This window comes from Lampetra planeri, chromosome 47 (assembly GCF_965212315.1).
Source record: "Lampetra planeri chromosome 47, kcLamPlan1.2.h2, whole genome shotgun sequence".
Lineage (NCBI taxonomy): Eukaryota > Metazoa > Chordata > Hyperoartia > Petromyzontiformes > Petromyzontidae > Lampetra > Lampetra planeri.
In genome coordinates, this window is record NC_136153.1 from 6,047,544 (window position 1) to 6,061,724 (window position 14,181).

Genomic DNA, 14,181 nt, shown 5'->3' on the forward strand with positions numbered 1-14,181 from the left:
CAGGCATTATTTGATGAGCAATAACGATGCACTGTAGTAGTCATAATATGAGTGGATCATAATTGTTTTTTTACCCTTCTATCTGGCAACAAAACTGACACCTTTTTTTACGAGGAGTCATGTTTGCATAGACCACAATACCTGCAGTCATAATGCAAACAAAAAACATAACTCTGATGATGTATGCACTGTCATTTGAAGTTGATTGGTCCACACCCGAGACGGCTTTCCTTAGAGCCTAGTCTCACATGGGTTGGACCAGATGACGCCAAAAGGCGCACAACTCAAAGACAATGCACCATCAGAGTATGAGAGCTTGGGGTAAGCATTTACACCATTGGTACCTCATTTGCCAGTAAAAAACATGATAATTGGTTTTTTACCCTTTTATCTGGCAACAAAACTGGCACCTTTTTTTACGAGGAGTCATGTTTGCATAGACCACAATACTTGCAGTCATAATGCAAACAAAAAACACAACTCTGATAATGTATGCACTGTCCTTGAAGTTGATTGGTCCACACCCGAGACAGCTTATGACTGCAGGTATTGTGGTCTATGCAAACATGACTCCTCGTAAAAAAGGTGTCAGTTTTGTTGCCAGATAAAAGGGTAAAAAACCAATTATCATATTTTTTACTGGCAAATGAGGTACCAATGATGAGTGCAGCATAATTGAAATAGTAATGCACTATAGTACATGGAGTATAAATAGTTATGGTGCATGCAGTATATATATTTTTTATTAATCTGCATGCCCGTAAAATGAAAGGTTTTGTGTGCTGTTCGTAAATGCATTTGGCCCTCTGAAAGCTTTTGTTATTTTCTGGTAGTTATGGTCCGCCTATTGGCTATTAAAATCGGTGGGAGAAATAGCTCCGCTCATGAATAAAATAAAAATTTCCATCTCATTCCCTGCGTCCTAAATGCACTTATATAAAAAAATTGAAGGCCATTTAAATGTGTTTCACTTGAATTACATACTTTCTATGTGGGATATTTTAAAAAGAAAATTACATCTGGATTCCTGAACCCATTTTACTAAAAGTATCAGAATTCAGTTTGAAAAGCATACGATCCTATGCCAGAATTCACAATCGTGCTCCATGCCTGCCCTGCAGAAGTAGGTTTTGATTGAATCCTAATAAATCCAGTCTGGAGGTGAGTGCGTGGTTCAGGGGGCAAACGTTGAGCCAAAGTAGCCAAGCACTGCTGAGAACCTGGGTTCGAATCCAGGTTTTGGCTATGCATAATCAAACCGGGTTCTTAAATGTACTGAATACTATGGTCTCAGCCCAATCACCAATTAGAAAAACTAATTCTGTTAAATCTTGATTTGAAGCTTTCGTGACTGCAGGAATCCATACTCTTTGGTTCTTTCGGTAAAGTCACGTGGGTAGAAAAAACAACACAAGCAATTGCTGGCGAATTGCTTGTGCTGGGATTGCTTGCGTTGCGATCGAAATGTCGTGATCTATTATTTTTTCGACTTCCGTGACTTTACCGAAAGAACCAAAGATTATAAATTATGTTAAATTTGGTTTTCATATAATTCAGCTCATGCCAGTTCCGTGGACGGAAACAAGTTTGAAGTTCATGATGATGCAATGCAATCCCCTATACCAGCGCATGCCAGAAGGTGCAGCGGTCAACTAATATGGACAGCAGTCAATTTAAGGAATCTGCGAAATAGTTGTCTAACATCACCTTCCATAAACCACAAACAAACATCGCAATGAAATAAAAAAAGAAGACTCCAGCCATTCTCAAACTACCAGTGGATGAAAGACTTCCCACGGCGTGTCGGTCTTGGGCAGAGGTCGCAAACGGGTTTTGATTCCTTACCCGTACCCGGCCGCACCAGGGTCGCAAATGGGTACCCATACCGGGTACGGGTACCCGTTCCGTACCCGTACCCTACCCGAAATGAGTGACAAACGGTTACTCACCAGTGACTCACGGCCTACCCGTACCCGTACCCGGCCGCACCAGGGTCGCAAACGGGTAGCCGGGTATCGGGTAGGGTACAGGTATCGGGTACCCGGTTGCGACCTCTGGTCTTGGGGGTTTGTGACTATTTGTGACGAAGTGGGATTGACAGAAGAGGACCGCTTCTGATATCGCCAACAACCACCGCTGCGAGCCGTCCACCCAAAAATTACAATTGTGACGTGTGAATAAAAAATCGTCAAATTAGAAATATGTTTTTTTCAAAATCTCTGCTTGCGGCAGTTGCGTATTGGCAAACACTCACGAGACGCGCCTTGGTTCTCGCTTCAGGTTTTCTATGTATGCCAAGCACGGCATGGACGGCTACCTGTCGGGGAAGGTCGTTGTGAAGAACAAAGAGAGGATACTCATTATGGTACGTTGTGTTCTGTTTTTTTAATATATAATGAGAATGTGCCACATATTTACACTTTAAAGCAGGCTGGGGTTTTTGTTGTTGTTGAAAGAACTTTTAGCCTCACAGAATATCCAAAGGGGGGGGGGGGGGGGTGGAAACAAAACAAACAATCAGTCACCCAAAGCTGGAAGTTGGACGGACGGGGTCGGTAACTTAATCATGAGGGTCTCCCTGTTAAAAGTTCCAGTGGTTCAATGTTACAACAGCAACGTTCGTCGGACTTTCCCCAATGAATCAAACGCAGCGCCGTGCCCACAGAATTATTACATTTCAAGCGGCGTCATTGGAAAGAGGCATATCTTCTGCCTGTACGGCAGTTAACACCGCAGACAAAAACAAATTGTGGGGCCATGTGGGAGACAGGCTTTGACTAAATCACCCAGATTGCCCCCAATCTCGAAAGCTAAGTGGGATTTTTTTTTCTGGATAGGGTGTGCATGGCCAAGCTCCATAACTTAGCTTTCTCAAGATCTGATGATGCTGGATGTAATCTCCAGTGGAACGTCGTGTAACAGTGTCAATACTCTTTGGTTATTTCGGTAAAGTCACGTAGGTATAAAATAAAATAAATTAAATCACGACGTTTCGGGCGCAACACAAGCGTCCGTCATCAGGTGGGACAACCACAGCAAGAAACAATTGCTGACGTGGGCAAAGAACCACAGAGTATGGATCCCTGCAGTCACGAAAACTTCAAATCTAGATTAAAAGTGTCAATATTTTTTGCTTGCTTTGCAACATTCCTATTTTGCCCACGTGACAACTCGATCCGCCGGTGTTTCCCCTCCACATTTAGAAACACGCGTTTAGATTATTCGGCTGCTCATATAAATTCGCGCACGCAATAAGGCACTTCCATGAGTTATCATGTGCGGGTGAGGTCGCGACTGCAAAAGAGCTCAAAGCCAAGTGGCCTTGACCTGGTAAAATAAAATGAGTTTATACTCTTTTGTTTTTTCGGGAAAGTCACGTAGTTAGAAATAAAATAAACTAAATCACGACGTTTCTATTGTGTTGCGATCGAAACGTCGTGATTTATTTGATTTTATTTCTACCTACGTGAATTTACCGAAAGAACCAAAGAGTATGGATTCCTGCAGTCACGAAAGCTTCAAATCAAGATTACAATGAGTTTTAGTTTAGAAAAAAAAAGTGATGTCATACCTACACGATCTCACCCAAAAGAGTCAATTATGAATTCGGTGACGTAGAACTGCGGGGCAGCGTGGTGGGCAACAAAGGGCAGTACAGAAACCCCATTGTAGTTCTGTACTTCTATGTTCCCTGACTTCAAACCTGCACTGAAGCACGGTGTGGGGAGGCCTTCATCCAGCAGCCCATTTACAAAACGGGCTGTTCACGTCATAGTCATCATCGTTTATGTTTCATGTCGCGCCTGCGGGGCGGTACATCTCAAGTCACTGGAATAAATTTGGGTGGGCGGGGTGTTTGAGATCATTACGCAGTGCGAGAGTGATTGCAGACCAAAGCCAACATTCAAAAACAACACGGTGCATCATGCATAACACACTTAAATTGTCGAGCTAAACTGCGTGTGAGAGACCCACTCGCTCTCTTTCTTTTGTCATTTGAGTTACGTGGGGCCACGGTCATTGGGGCCACAATCGGTAGGGCCACGATCATTGGGCCCACGCTTAACCCACCACAGGGCCCTCACGCTACAAAATGCCACGTTGGTGCCACCGCCGCACTCCTCCTCACGCTCCCTCCGCGTCTCTCTCCCCCGCGCTCTCTTTCCGCCGCGTCTGCCGGCTTCAGGAGAGCGAGCTGGGCGCCGTGTGGGAATACCCGCCGCTGCCGCTCATCTGCATGGTGGACGACCCCACCAAGGGCACCAAATTGCACGGGCTCAAGAGTTACATCGAGTACCGCCTCATCCCTAAGGTGCCTGTCCCGGGGTCCGGGTGATGGGGAGGTGGGAGGGGATGGCTGGGCACTTGGGGGGGGGGGGGGGCATGCCACCAATGACCGCAGGTTACGATGCAGTGAGTTTGTAATATTCACAACAGTTGGCTGTGTCGGGTTTTAACGACACATTTATATATTTACGCGATCTAACCCAAAAACCTCTATTATGAGTGAAATTGATGAATGCTATGTTGGTCAAAGTTCATGATAATTATTCAGAATCTTTTTTTTATCATGGAGGAATCCGATGAGCTATTAAGCTCTTTTTCACAGATGTCCAGAGGTAGTATTAATGTTGATAATTACGATGACATTATTTCTAAATTTGATGGCAGTGGTGGTGGTGATGATTATTAAACTTGATGATGATGAAAATTTGTAATATTGGTGATTGGGATTAAATGAGAAACATGATTATATGTGGTGATTCATGACGATCAAAGGCAAAATTGATGATGATGATAATATTGATGGCAATTGATGATTGGTTTGTTGATTTGTAAACTTGAAGAAGAGATATTGCATGCGATGTGGATGTGTGTGATTTGGTGCCTGCATGACACAAAACTGATTTTAAAGAAGATAATTAATAATTTAATATGTTTTATAAACTTAAAGAGTATAATGATCGAGGGGGGTGGCATAATGTGTGTAACGTGTTATGTGACAGGTACCTGTAGGTACTGTACACTCCGATGATGCTGCTGGTGATGAATTAGTAATAATTGGTGATGCTGATTTTAAACTTGACGAGGATACTGTTTGCGGCATGGACATGTGTGACTGGTGTTAGCAGGACATGCTAAGCGATCATGATGACGATGATGATAATTAACTCGGAATGGAGGAGGGTTAGCATGAACGCTCATTAGCTGCGCGTATGTTACCGTATTTGATCTTACGGGTTTTATTTCTGCCCCCCCCCCCATCCTCCCTCTCCTCCATGTTTCCGTAATTAGGTCGGTCATACTTCCCCCTCCCCGGTTGTCCCCTCCCCATTTAATCTGTCATCTTCTCCCCCGATGTGGTGTCCCCCCAAACTTGGCCGAGGCAGTGGCGGTGGTGGGTGGGGGCTCCCCCCCCCCAGCCACTCTCCTGTCCAGTTGCGTCAGGGACCGTCTTAAGTGAATTTCGATTACCCGGTCACGCGAGCCGTGCGTCGTGCCGTATCGGGGCTTGCGTTTTGTTGCAACAACAACAACAAGATGATGATGGGGATGGGTTTGTGATGTGACCGTGTGTGATGCTTGCTCACAGGACACGCTGTGCCCTGTGAGCCACCGCTACAAGCACTTCGACTGGCTGCACGAGCGTCTGGTGAACAAGTTCGGAGTCTCGATCCCCATCCCTCCTCTGCCTGAGAAGCAGATGGCAGGTCTGGCACACGCGCCACTGCATACACACACACACAAAGTACAGACAAAGATCCTCCCCTATTGCCTTAACAGACTGTTGGGGCAAGTGCTGTTAGTGAGCATTTATGAAGGCCGGCACGAATGAGCAGTGCGCGTGTCAGGTTTAACGTTGACGCGGCGTGCTCCGTCCGCCACGACGGTGAGCCGCCGACGGTGGCACCGGCGTTGTCTCGGTGAAATGGAGTAAAGGTTGCCTCTGTGTACTAATTAACGTGTACACGCACTCCTCTACTTACGAACTTCCAGAGATACGAACAAACCTGTCCCTATGTCCAGTTACCTGTTCGGACCGAGACTCGTAAGTTCAACCGCCGTGCAATGGATGGCGGTGGTGGTACCTACACCTGCATAACACGAAGAACCGGTGGCTTCTACATCTACAGGAGATTATGCAACTTTTAAATCCATTCGCCGTGTTTAGTGTACACGCCGTGCAACATGTTTGGATCGACGGGAGTAAAGTTGGACTTAAGAACAAGTCGACTTACAAACAAGTCGACTTACAAATAGACCTCTGGAACCGAACTCGTTCGTAAGTAGAGGAGTACCCGTAGAGCCGCCCTCCCCCACCAGAATAGGAGTCTGACGAAATCTGTGCCGCTTGTTGTCTGTGATCGGTGATTAAATTACAAAAACCGCGTGCTACGTGCCCCCCCCCCCACTCCACCGCGTCACTGCCACGTGCTGTATACCAATACTCGTGACGTCAGCAAGTTACCCAGGAAAGCCTCGTCGAGTCACAGAGCTCTCTGTCTTTCAAGAGGGTCACGCATCGGGATGTTTGACCTATCCCATCAGCAATGCACCTCGGTCACTTCTGTCACTGCGAGAGGCACTCGGTTTGTCATGTACTGTACATGTGTAGTCCTTTTATCAATCCACTGCTGGATGAGGGCCACTCAATACCGTTGCCGCAGTGATTGTGGAGGTGATTTCACCATGCTTCACCTCGCTCGTGAAGCATTAGTGAAGGCGGGGTGCGTAAACATTGCAGTGGAGTGCAGTGCACCATTTGACTTTGATGCACTGCCCTCTGCTGCCAATGTAGTTCGGATTTCTTCGTTTTTGCAAATTTTCCTCATCAAACCAGCACCATACCTCCAATGTAGCCGAATGTGCGTCACACGGCCTGAATGCGTGGTGCGGTGCCACCTCGCGTGCCCTCGTGTGCCATCTCATGCGTGTGCCAACTCTAAACAACATTTTTTAAATTTTATTTTACCAGGTGGAAGGCTGCTATATACAGCTCTTTTTCAGAAGCTACCTAGCCACGAATGATAGCTCAATGAAGTGGCTTATCGCGTGGAAATTTATAGAGGCCAAATGCTCTAAACGCACGTTTCTAAGTGTGGGGGGAAAAAAACTGGAGGACCCGGAGAAAAATCCGCGCGATCACGGGGGAGAACACGCAAATCCGGGATCGAACCCATGACTTCCTCCTGCATGCCAGGCGAGGTAGTTAACATCACGGCGCCCCCTGCGTGTGCCACCCCACCCCGCGTCCCCCCCCCAGGCCGCTTCGAGCACGAGTTCATCCAACTGCGCAAGGAGCGTCTCCAGGCCTGGCTCAACCGCATTTGCCGTCATCCGGTGATATCCCAGAGCGAGGTCTTCCAGCACTTTCTGAGATTCACCGACGAAAAGGCGAGTCTCACAACTCACCCGACGGGTGGTCCTGTTGAGTTGTAACCATCGAACAAAGACGGGCATCGCGTCGCATCGCGCGCTTTAAGATGCGCTTATGCGGCCGTCTGGAATGCTCTTCCGATATTAGGAAACCACTGGAGGTGTGCACTTTTAAATCTAGATTGAAAACGAATTTCTTTAGAAATAACTAATTTCTTTAGAAATTAGAAATAACTAATTTCTTTAGAAATTAGTTTTGTGTTTAGTTTGTTTGTCCTGCCCCCGCACCTCTGATTAGCATGATTGGCTGTGTACGGTGCGAAAGAAGTTCAACATACATACCTACATGCATACAACATACATATGTAACGAGTTCTGCGACGGCCCTGCTGCATCCTGTATCTCATAGAAGCAGCGGTCTGGCTTTTGGCGCTGTACCTGGACATCAACTTTGCTCTTCTACTGTGTTAATTTATTTACTAAAGAGCATATTGAATGTGTCCAATCTCATCAGATCGTGCAAACTAAGTTTGAGTTGAGCCTGGATAGTGTTTGGATGAGGTGACCACCACACTGCGTTGTGTGGTCAATTGGCGACCAGGCTGAGAACGATCAACTCCTCTGCCCTCGTGTAATCACTGGTGGTCACTCTTGATTCTAACCCAGAATCTCAGCGCGGGTGCGGACTCAGTGATCTGACCCCTGTGTCACCCGACCACTTCCTGGACGCACAGAAACCCAAGCAGACAGACCCTGGCTTGCGGCTCTGCCGACACGGCGTGACGATGTGATTCTATACTCGTGTGTAGCGGTCATGTCTAGGAGCTAAATGCACATTTCGAGGTCTGATAGCCACGGCATGAGAGCTTCAGGAGAGAGTTTGTGTAGTTTTACACCTCCATTGAAGCAGCACAGACCAAAGTGGTATGGTCCATAGGTGGGAGATGGTAGCCTTTTCACGGTTGCCCACGTTACGTGTTTTCACGCCACCTTAAACACAGCTCTCTAACACCGTCATCTAGGGCGAAAAGGGACGTCATTAATTTCAATCCAGATGATGTATGAATGTAGATCGTCGTTCGCACCGCACTGATCCAACCGTGCTAATCGGGTGATCTCTCTGCTCAGGCTTGGAAGACTGGCAAGCGGCGAGCGGAGAAGGATGAGGCGGTCGGGGCCGCGCTCTTCTCCATGGTGGACACCCCGCCTGACGAGATCACTCTGACCGCCACGTGCGTATACCCTCAGCGTCGTCTTCTTTATTTGACTGCTACTACTACTTACCCGTGAAATGTCGTGGCGCCGATGTCTGCCCTGGTCGCGGCGTCAGAGGTCGTGTCGCCAGGGGAGAAGACGTTCCCTTTTTTTATTTTGTATTTGATTAAAGTTATTTATTAATCTATATAATTGTATTTTTTACGTAGAAAGTGTTTTTATTGAGGACGCACACAAGTTCCGGTAGAACGTGCCGAGGATTTCTGGGGAGGGGTGGGGGGGGGCAGAAAAACTGCGCCAGGGGGGATGGGGGAGCTCTCCAGCACTTGGGCGAGTCGAGGAGTGGCATGGAACCTCGAGCAAGGAATGAAATGGGGGGGGGGGTCCCTGACCAACGAAACCAGTGCCTGCCCCCCTACACCCCGCTCTGGCCCATGGACTCCTGTGCTGCTGCACCAGCCTGCACACTGAGTCACTTCTAGAGGCGTGATAAGCCTGACCCTGCACGGCACGCCCACTTTCTTGCTCAAGAGAGCTTTGCCACGTGCCAGTTCTTTGGCGTTGCTAAGTTACATTTCAGTTCTCAGAGCTAAAAATTAACCCGTAAAAACTAAGTTTTTCACTATAAATCCTTTATATGCGTGGCATCGGTTTTATTTTATTTTCATTTCTGTTTATCTTGAGTAAGAGTTTCATTTTAATCACATTGGTATTTTAAATGAAATATAAAATGAATCCTAAAAAGTGGAAAATTTAGGAAATTTTTTTTCACGAAAATAAATTGTCACGCACAACAAGTCTGTGTGCAAAATGTCAGCTCGATTGGATCACGGGAAGTGGGTTAAAAAACGACCGAAAGATTTGCACGGTCGTAAGCGCGCAAGCAAGCAAGCAAGTGAACTTAATATAAAGGATTTGAAAAGAGGGTGTATTTACTGCAGATGGGTCCAAGGTAATGGAGTTACAAGAGCAAAGCAGACAAACAATACACAGGACTGCAATGAAACGGGTTTTTTAATACATTGCACCAAGCTGCTCTGTATAAACATAAAAAAATGCCACAAAACACGAACTGATGCTCATATTAAGCGTCATAATTGTAGGTTCTGTGTTCCATGCTGGAATCCCATCACCGTGGAATAGATGATGCTATGATTTGTGTTTGACAGTTATTGGCGGACCAGGCTGAGATTATTACCGCGCACTTTTATGTTTTGCATCGTTTTGTCATCGGTGGCTGCCTGCGTTCCGACCCCCAAGAACCCTTGGATGATGCACGAGCCCCAACGCTCCTAACTTCTGCGTTGTTTTACCTCCCGTTGGGCCACGAGCCGCATATTATTTAGTTAACTTTTTAATTGAAAATCCACAGTGGAGCTGTGAAGCTGTAATGGGCGATGCGTGGGGAAACAGAGAGAGGGCGGGGGGGTGCTCAGAGGTGCCGTTTGTCTTGAATTGCAGGGAGCAGACCCTCGAGACGTTTGGGAGGTTCGTGAAGGCCATGGATGAAACCACCAAGACGGTGTTGTCTGTTGGGCAGGACCACTGGAAGACCTGCAGCACAAGTGTGTGAATTTAAATCGTGGTGTCACACTCACATACTATGAACAATACATTGTCACATATTCGTCTCTGTGGGCATTGAGGTCAAGGCGGATATGTACAAAGATTGGCTGCTTGAGTATCTATACAAATTTACAGTCTTACACCGTGCACAGGTAGGTCACCGGAAAAAAATAAAACACAAACTGCATTAAACATCGGGACAAGCTTCACTGTGCTTGAGACGTAAGCGAATGTACAGGAGATTAAGAATACCATGTGTGGAAAGGTCACAATGCACAAATGCTGCACTGGATGCGAGCAGTTCGTTGGTCAGAGCACGTTTGTAAAAGTCAGATATACGATCTTGTACTGTGCTCACAACTGGAAAACCTGACGACAAGCATGTTATTCTTGGGTAAGTGTCACACTCGCATACAAATCCACTCACCCACGGACAACTCATGTAGTGAAAGGGAATGATCCTTTTAATATGGTCTGCACGGATGGATTCACAAACCCTCGTTTTCTCCACTGCCATCTGCTGGCCACCGTGCACTTCCCAGTCGGTTTGGAAGTAAAAAAAATCCCCGTGTGAACCAACAACCCCCGTGGCTCCCAAAAGCTCAGCTGGATTGTAGGCGTGCGACACTTCGCCCAGCGTGATAGCAAGAAGAGGTGGGGTCTCAATGTGTTCCTGTGACATCTCAGACCCCGCGGTGACGCCGCTCGCTCGCTCGTGTGTTTCAGCCCTGTCCAAGGAGCTGCAGAGGTTTGGCAAATCGCTCGGTGACCTTTCGGATGCTTTCAAGGCCAGCGCCTACACGGGTACGTAAGACGCACTCTCACCAGCCCCAAGGAGCATCGTCGATCCTGTCTCTGCCCAGTAATGCTGCAGCCCTCTCTGGCTGACCAATAGAATCGCTTTTCGAGGTGCGCACACGTCTGGTGTCTCAGCAACTTGCAAAGCCCCCGTCACAATCACAACTCCACCCACCCTCCCCTCCCTTTCGCTCAGTGGCAGGAAGGAAACAATCCGAGAGATATGGTATATATTTTTGAATAAGCGACAAAGCATCCTGTGGTTAGGTTACCATCCAGAGCCAAGAGAGAGATATATATACAGTATATGTTTTTTCCTTTCCACCGTATTTATTCACAACACAACCATGAAGTTTTATTGAACCAAGGGGACGCCGTTAAACGTGCGTCTCCCTTCAGAGTTGGCCTCACGACGATGGTCCAGGCAAAGGTTTATTGCTCCCTTAGGAGAGGGAGACACGTGACCCACTAAACAAGAGCCACGTGGTCCACTCAACAAGAACCACGTGACACACTAAGCAAGAACCACGTGACCTACTAAGCAAGAACCACGTGACCCACTAAACAAGAACCACGTGACCCTGCCCATACTGGCATTGCCCGGTAAGGCTGCCGTTTGAGTCTGGACCGAGCCCCGCTTGTCCGGTTCAGTGAAGCAGACAGCTCTCCTCCCAGTAGCCATGGCAACGTGGCATCGTTTTTTGTATTGTTTGTTGTAACTTTGTGACCCGCTTCTGCTGGACATCTGTGAAAAAAAGAGCTTCATAGCTTATCGGATTTCATCCAGGATAAATAAAAATTCTGATTCTGAAATGTAGTAAAATGTTAAAGCCAAGCAATTGATGGCCTTTTTGCCAGCGAGGCTGTTTCTCACTAAAGATCACCCAAGTGCAGGCCTTGCATCATCAACCTGATGCAAGGCCGTAGCTATGGAGTCAACATTGGGGGGGACCAAATCTTCCAGGGGGTCTGGGGGTCTCCCCCCAGAAAAAAAAAAAATCTAAATTTGAAAACGAATTTCCTGCCATTTCCTGCCTAAAATATAAACAAAAATCACTTTACAATAATGTCTAATAGTGTATTGTATTACATAGCTGTTTTTTTCTTTTTTACCTTTTCTCATTTCATTGTATGTAATGTGAGAGATTTGGGATTAATAAAGTACAACCATAACCACAATCATATAAACAGAAATCGATTTTATAGCAAGATATTGGTGGGGACATTTTGAGCATATTTGAATATTTGGGGGGATGTGTCCCCCCCAATATATATTATAATTACGGCCTTGGCCTGATGCCTGCTGCGCGTGTACATTGTCGATCCCTGCACCCACATCGCACGGAGTCAGGTGTCGCTCCGTTCACATTCAGCGATCCTCCTGCTGCGGGTGTCAGCGTTGCCTGCGGTGGCGGAGCGTGGTTGGCATGGACCCCGGTGCGAGGAATTAAATTGGGGAGGGGGGGCAGGGAGTCCCCGCCTTCCCCCCCTGACCCCCCCACTGTCCAATTTATGGGACCCCGATGCAGTTGCATGGCCTGCAACACTCGGTAGCGACGTCACTGTCGTGAGAACCCCGTTTAGCCTAGTGGACGTATTGGGGAAAGAAAGAGCTGTCAACAGGCACCAGTTAAGAAGACAGGTGAGTCTTAATAGGTGCTCAGGTAGTGTGGCTAGAGGCATGCCAGGCCATAAGTGCCAAGAACCATTCCATGGCACCTTTGTATGTTGAACTTCTTTTGCACCGTACGTAGCCTACCGCGCTAATCGGAGGTGCGGGGGGGGGGAATAAACAAATTAAACGCAGAAAGATGTTTGTCCCCCATATAAAATCTGGAGAGTATTCTTGCCAATAGCATGTGGTAATCCACCAGCAATTTGTTTAGCAAGCCTCACTCTGCTGATGAGACCCAAAAGGTGGAAACGGTCCAGAGTTTGCTGTTGCTTGATAACACTGGTCAACAAAAAAAAATCATTTTTTCTGGCCTGGACTTTTGCAGCTGTTTTAGACTAATTTCAGGGTGCTGATTCCAAATCTGATCTCAGATTTGCTCTATCACATCTCATTTTATGCTATCGGCATACCCCATTTTCATTGATTTTACCCGAAATTAACTCTGTCACTTATGATTGCAAGTTGTTGCGAGTCAGTGACTGCTTTAGTGTTAAAATATGGTGCTGTATTTTTAGGATAGTGTGTTTATAATATCATTTTATGTAGATATCCACATTTATTTAATATTTTTCCTCTGCAGTTTTTATTGAAAATGCAATATTTGATATCTCAAAACCCTGATGTGATGGACAAAAACTGATGCCAGATTTGGAATCAGCACCCCAAAATTACCTTAACACCGTTGGAACACCTTATGCCAGAAAAAGTGTGTTGACCAGTGTAATTGGTCTGGAAAGCCAGTTAGGTTGATGGAGTAAAACTTTATTTAATATTTGTAGATGTGTATTCGGAGAGACAAAAGTGGAGTTCTGTTTATATTTACTTTTGCCAACGATGCTCCACAGCTACTCGTGGGTTATTTTACAGACCACCCTCGGATTTCCAGTGCCGTCGTTTACGCATCATACGGGGCGCAAACCAATGTGCTCCTGTAATTGTAATGCTGCTCCTGCTGCTGCTTTCTTGCCAAATTGCGGTCGTGCCTGTGCCAAACAATGTCTCATTAATGTCCGCGCTGCAGGGGAAGATCCAACCCTGACAGATGCGTTGAGCAAAGCCAGCCAGACGTACGACGAAATCGCTACCATTGTCATGGAGCAGGTGAGTGCGCGCGTGTGTGTATGTGCGGGTGAGTGGCTGGGTGAGTGTGTATGTGCGGGTGAGTGACTGGGTGAGTGTGTGTGTGTATGTGCGGGTGAGTGGCTGGGTGAGTGTGTGTGTGCGGGTGAGTGGCTGGGTGAGTGTGTGTGTGTATGTGCGGGTGAGTGGCTGGGTGAGTGTGTATGTGCGGGTGAGTGGCTGGGTGAGTGTGTATGTGCGGGTGAGTGGCTGGGTGAGTGTGTGTGTGTATGTGCGGGTGAGTGGCTGGGTGAGTGTGTATGTGCGGGTGAGTGGCTGGGTGAGTGTGTGTGTGTATGTGCGGGTGAGTGGCTGGGTGAGTGTGTGTGTGTGTATGTGCGGGTGAGTGGCTGGGTGAGTGTGTGTGTGCGGGTGAGTGGCTGGGTGAGTGTGTGTGTGTATGTGTATGTGCGGGTGAGTGGCTGGGTGAG

General features: G+C 47.1%; 1 protein-coding gene across 2 annotated transcripts in view; it reads left to right on the plus strand.

Moving 5' to 3' along the window:
• SNX9 (sorting nexin 9) overlaps window positions 1-14,181 on the plus strand; it is a 51,919-nt gene that overhangs the window by 15,549 nt on the left and 22,189 nt on the right. For both annotated transcript variants that reach the window (XM_078615512.1, XM_078615511.1), the window contains exons 7-14: window positions 2,281-2,365; window positions 4,187-4,312; window positions 5,594-5,711; window positions 7,265-7,395; window positions 8,506-8,609; window positions 10,054-10,157; window positions 10,885-10,962; window positions 13,653-13,732. In XM_078615512.1, the coding sequence (XP_078471638.1) occupies window positions 2,281-2,365; window positions 4,187-4,312; window positions 5,594-5,711; window positions 7,265-7,395; window positions 8,506-8,609; window positions 10,054-10,157; window positions 10,885-10,962; window positions 13,653-13,732 (826 nt within the window). The remainder of the gene's footprint in view (window positions 1-2,280; window positions 2,366-4,186; window positions 4,313-5,593; window positions 5,712-7,264; window positions 7,396-8,505; window positions 8,610-10,053; window positions 10,158-10,884; window positions 10,963-13,652; window positions 13,733-14,181) is intronic.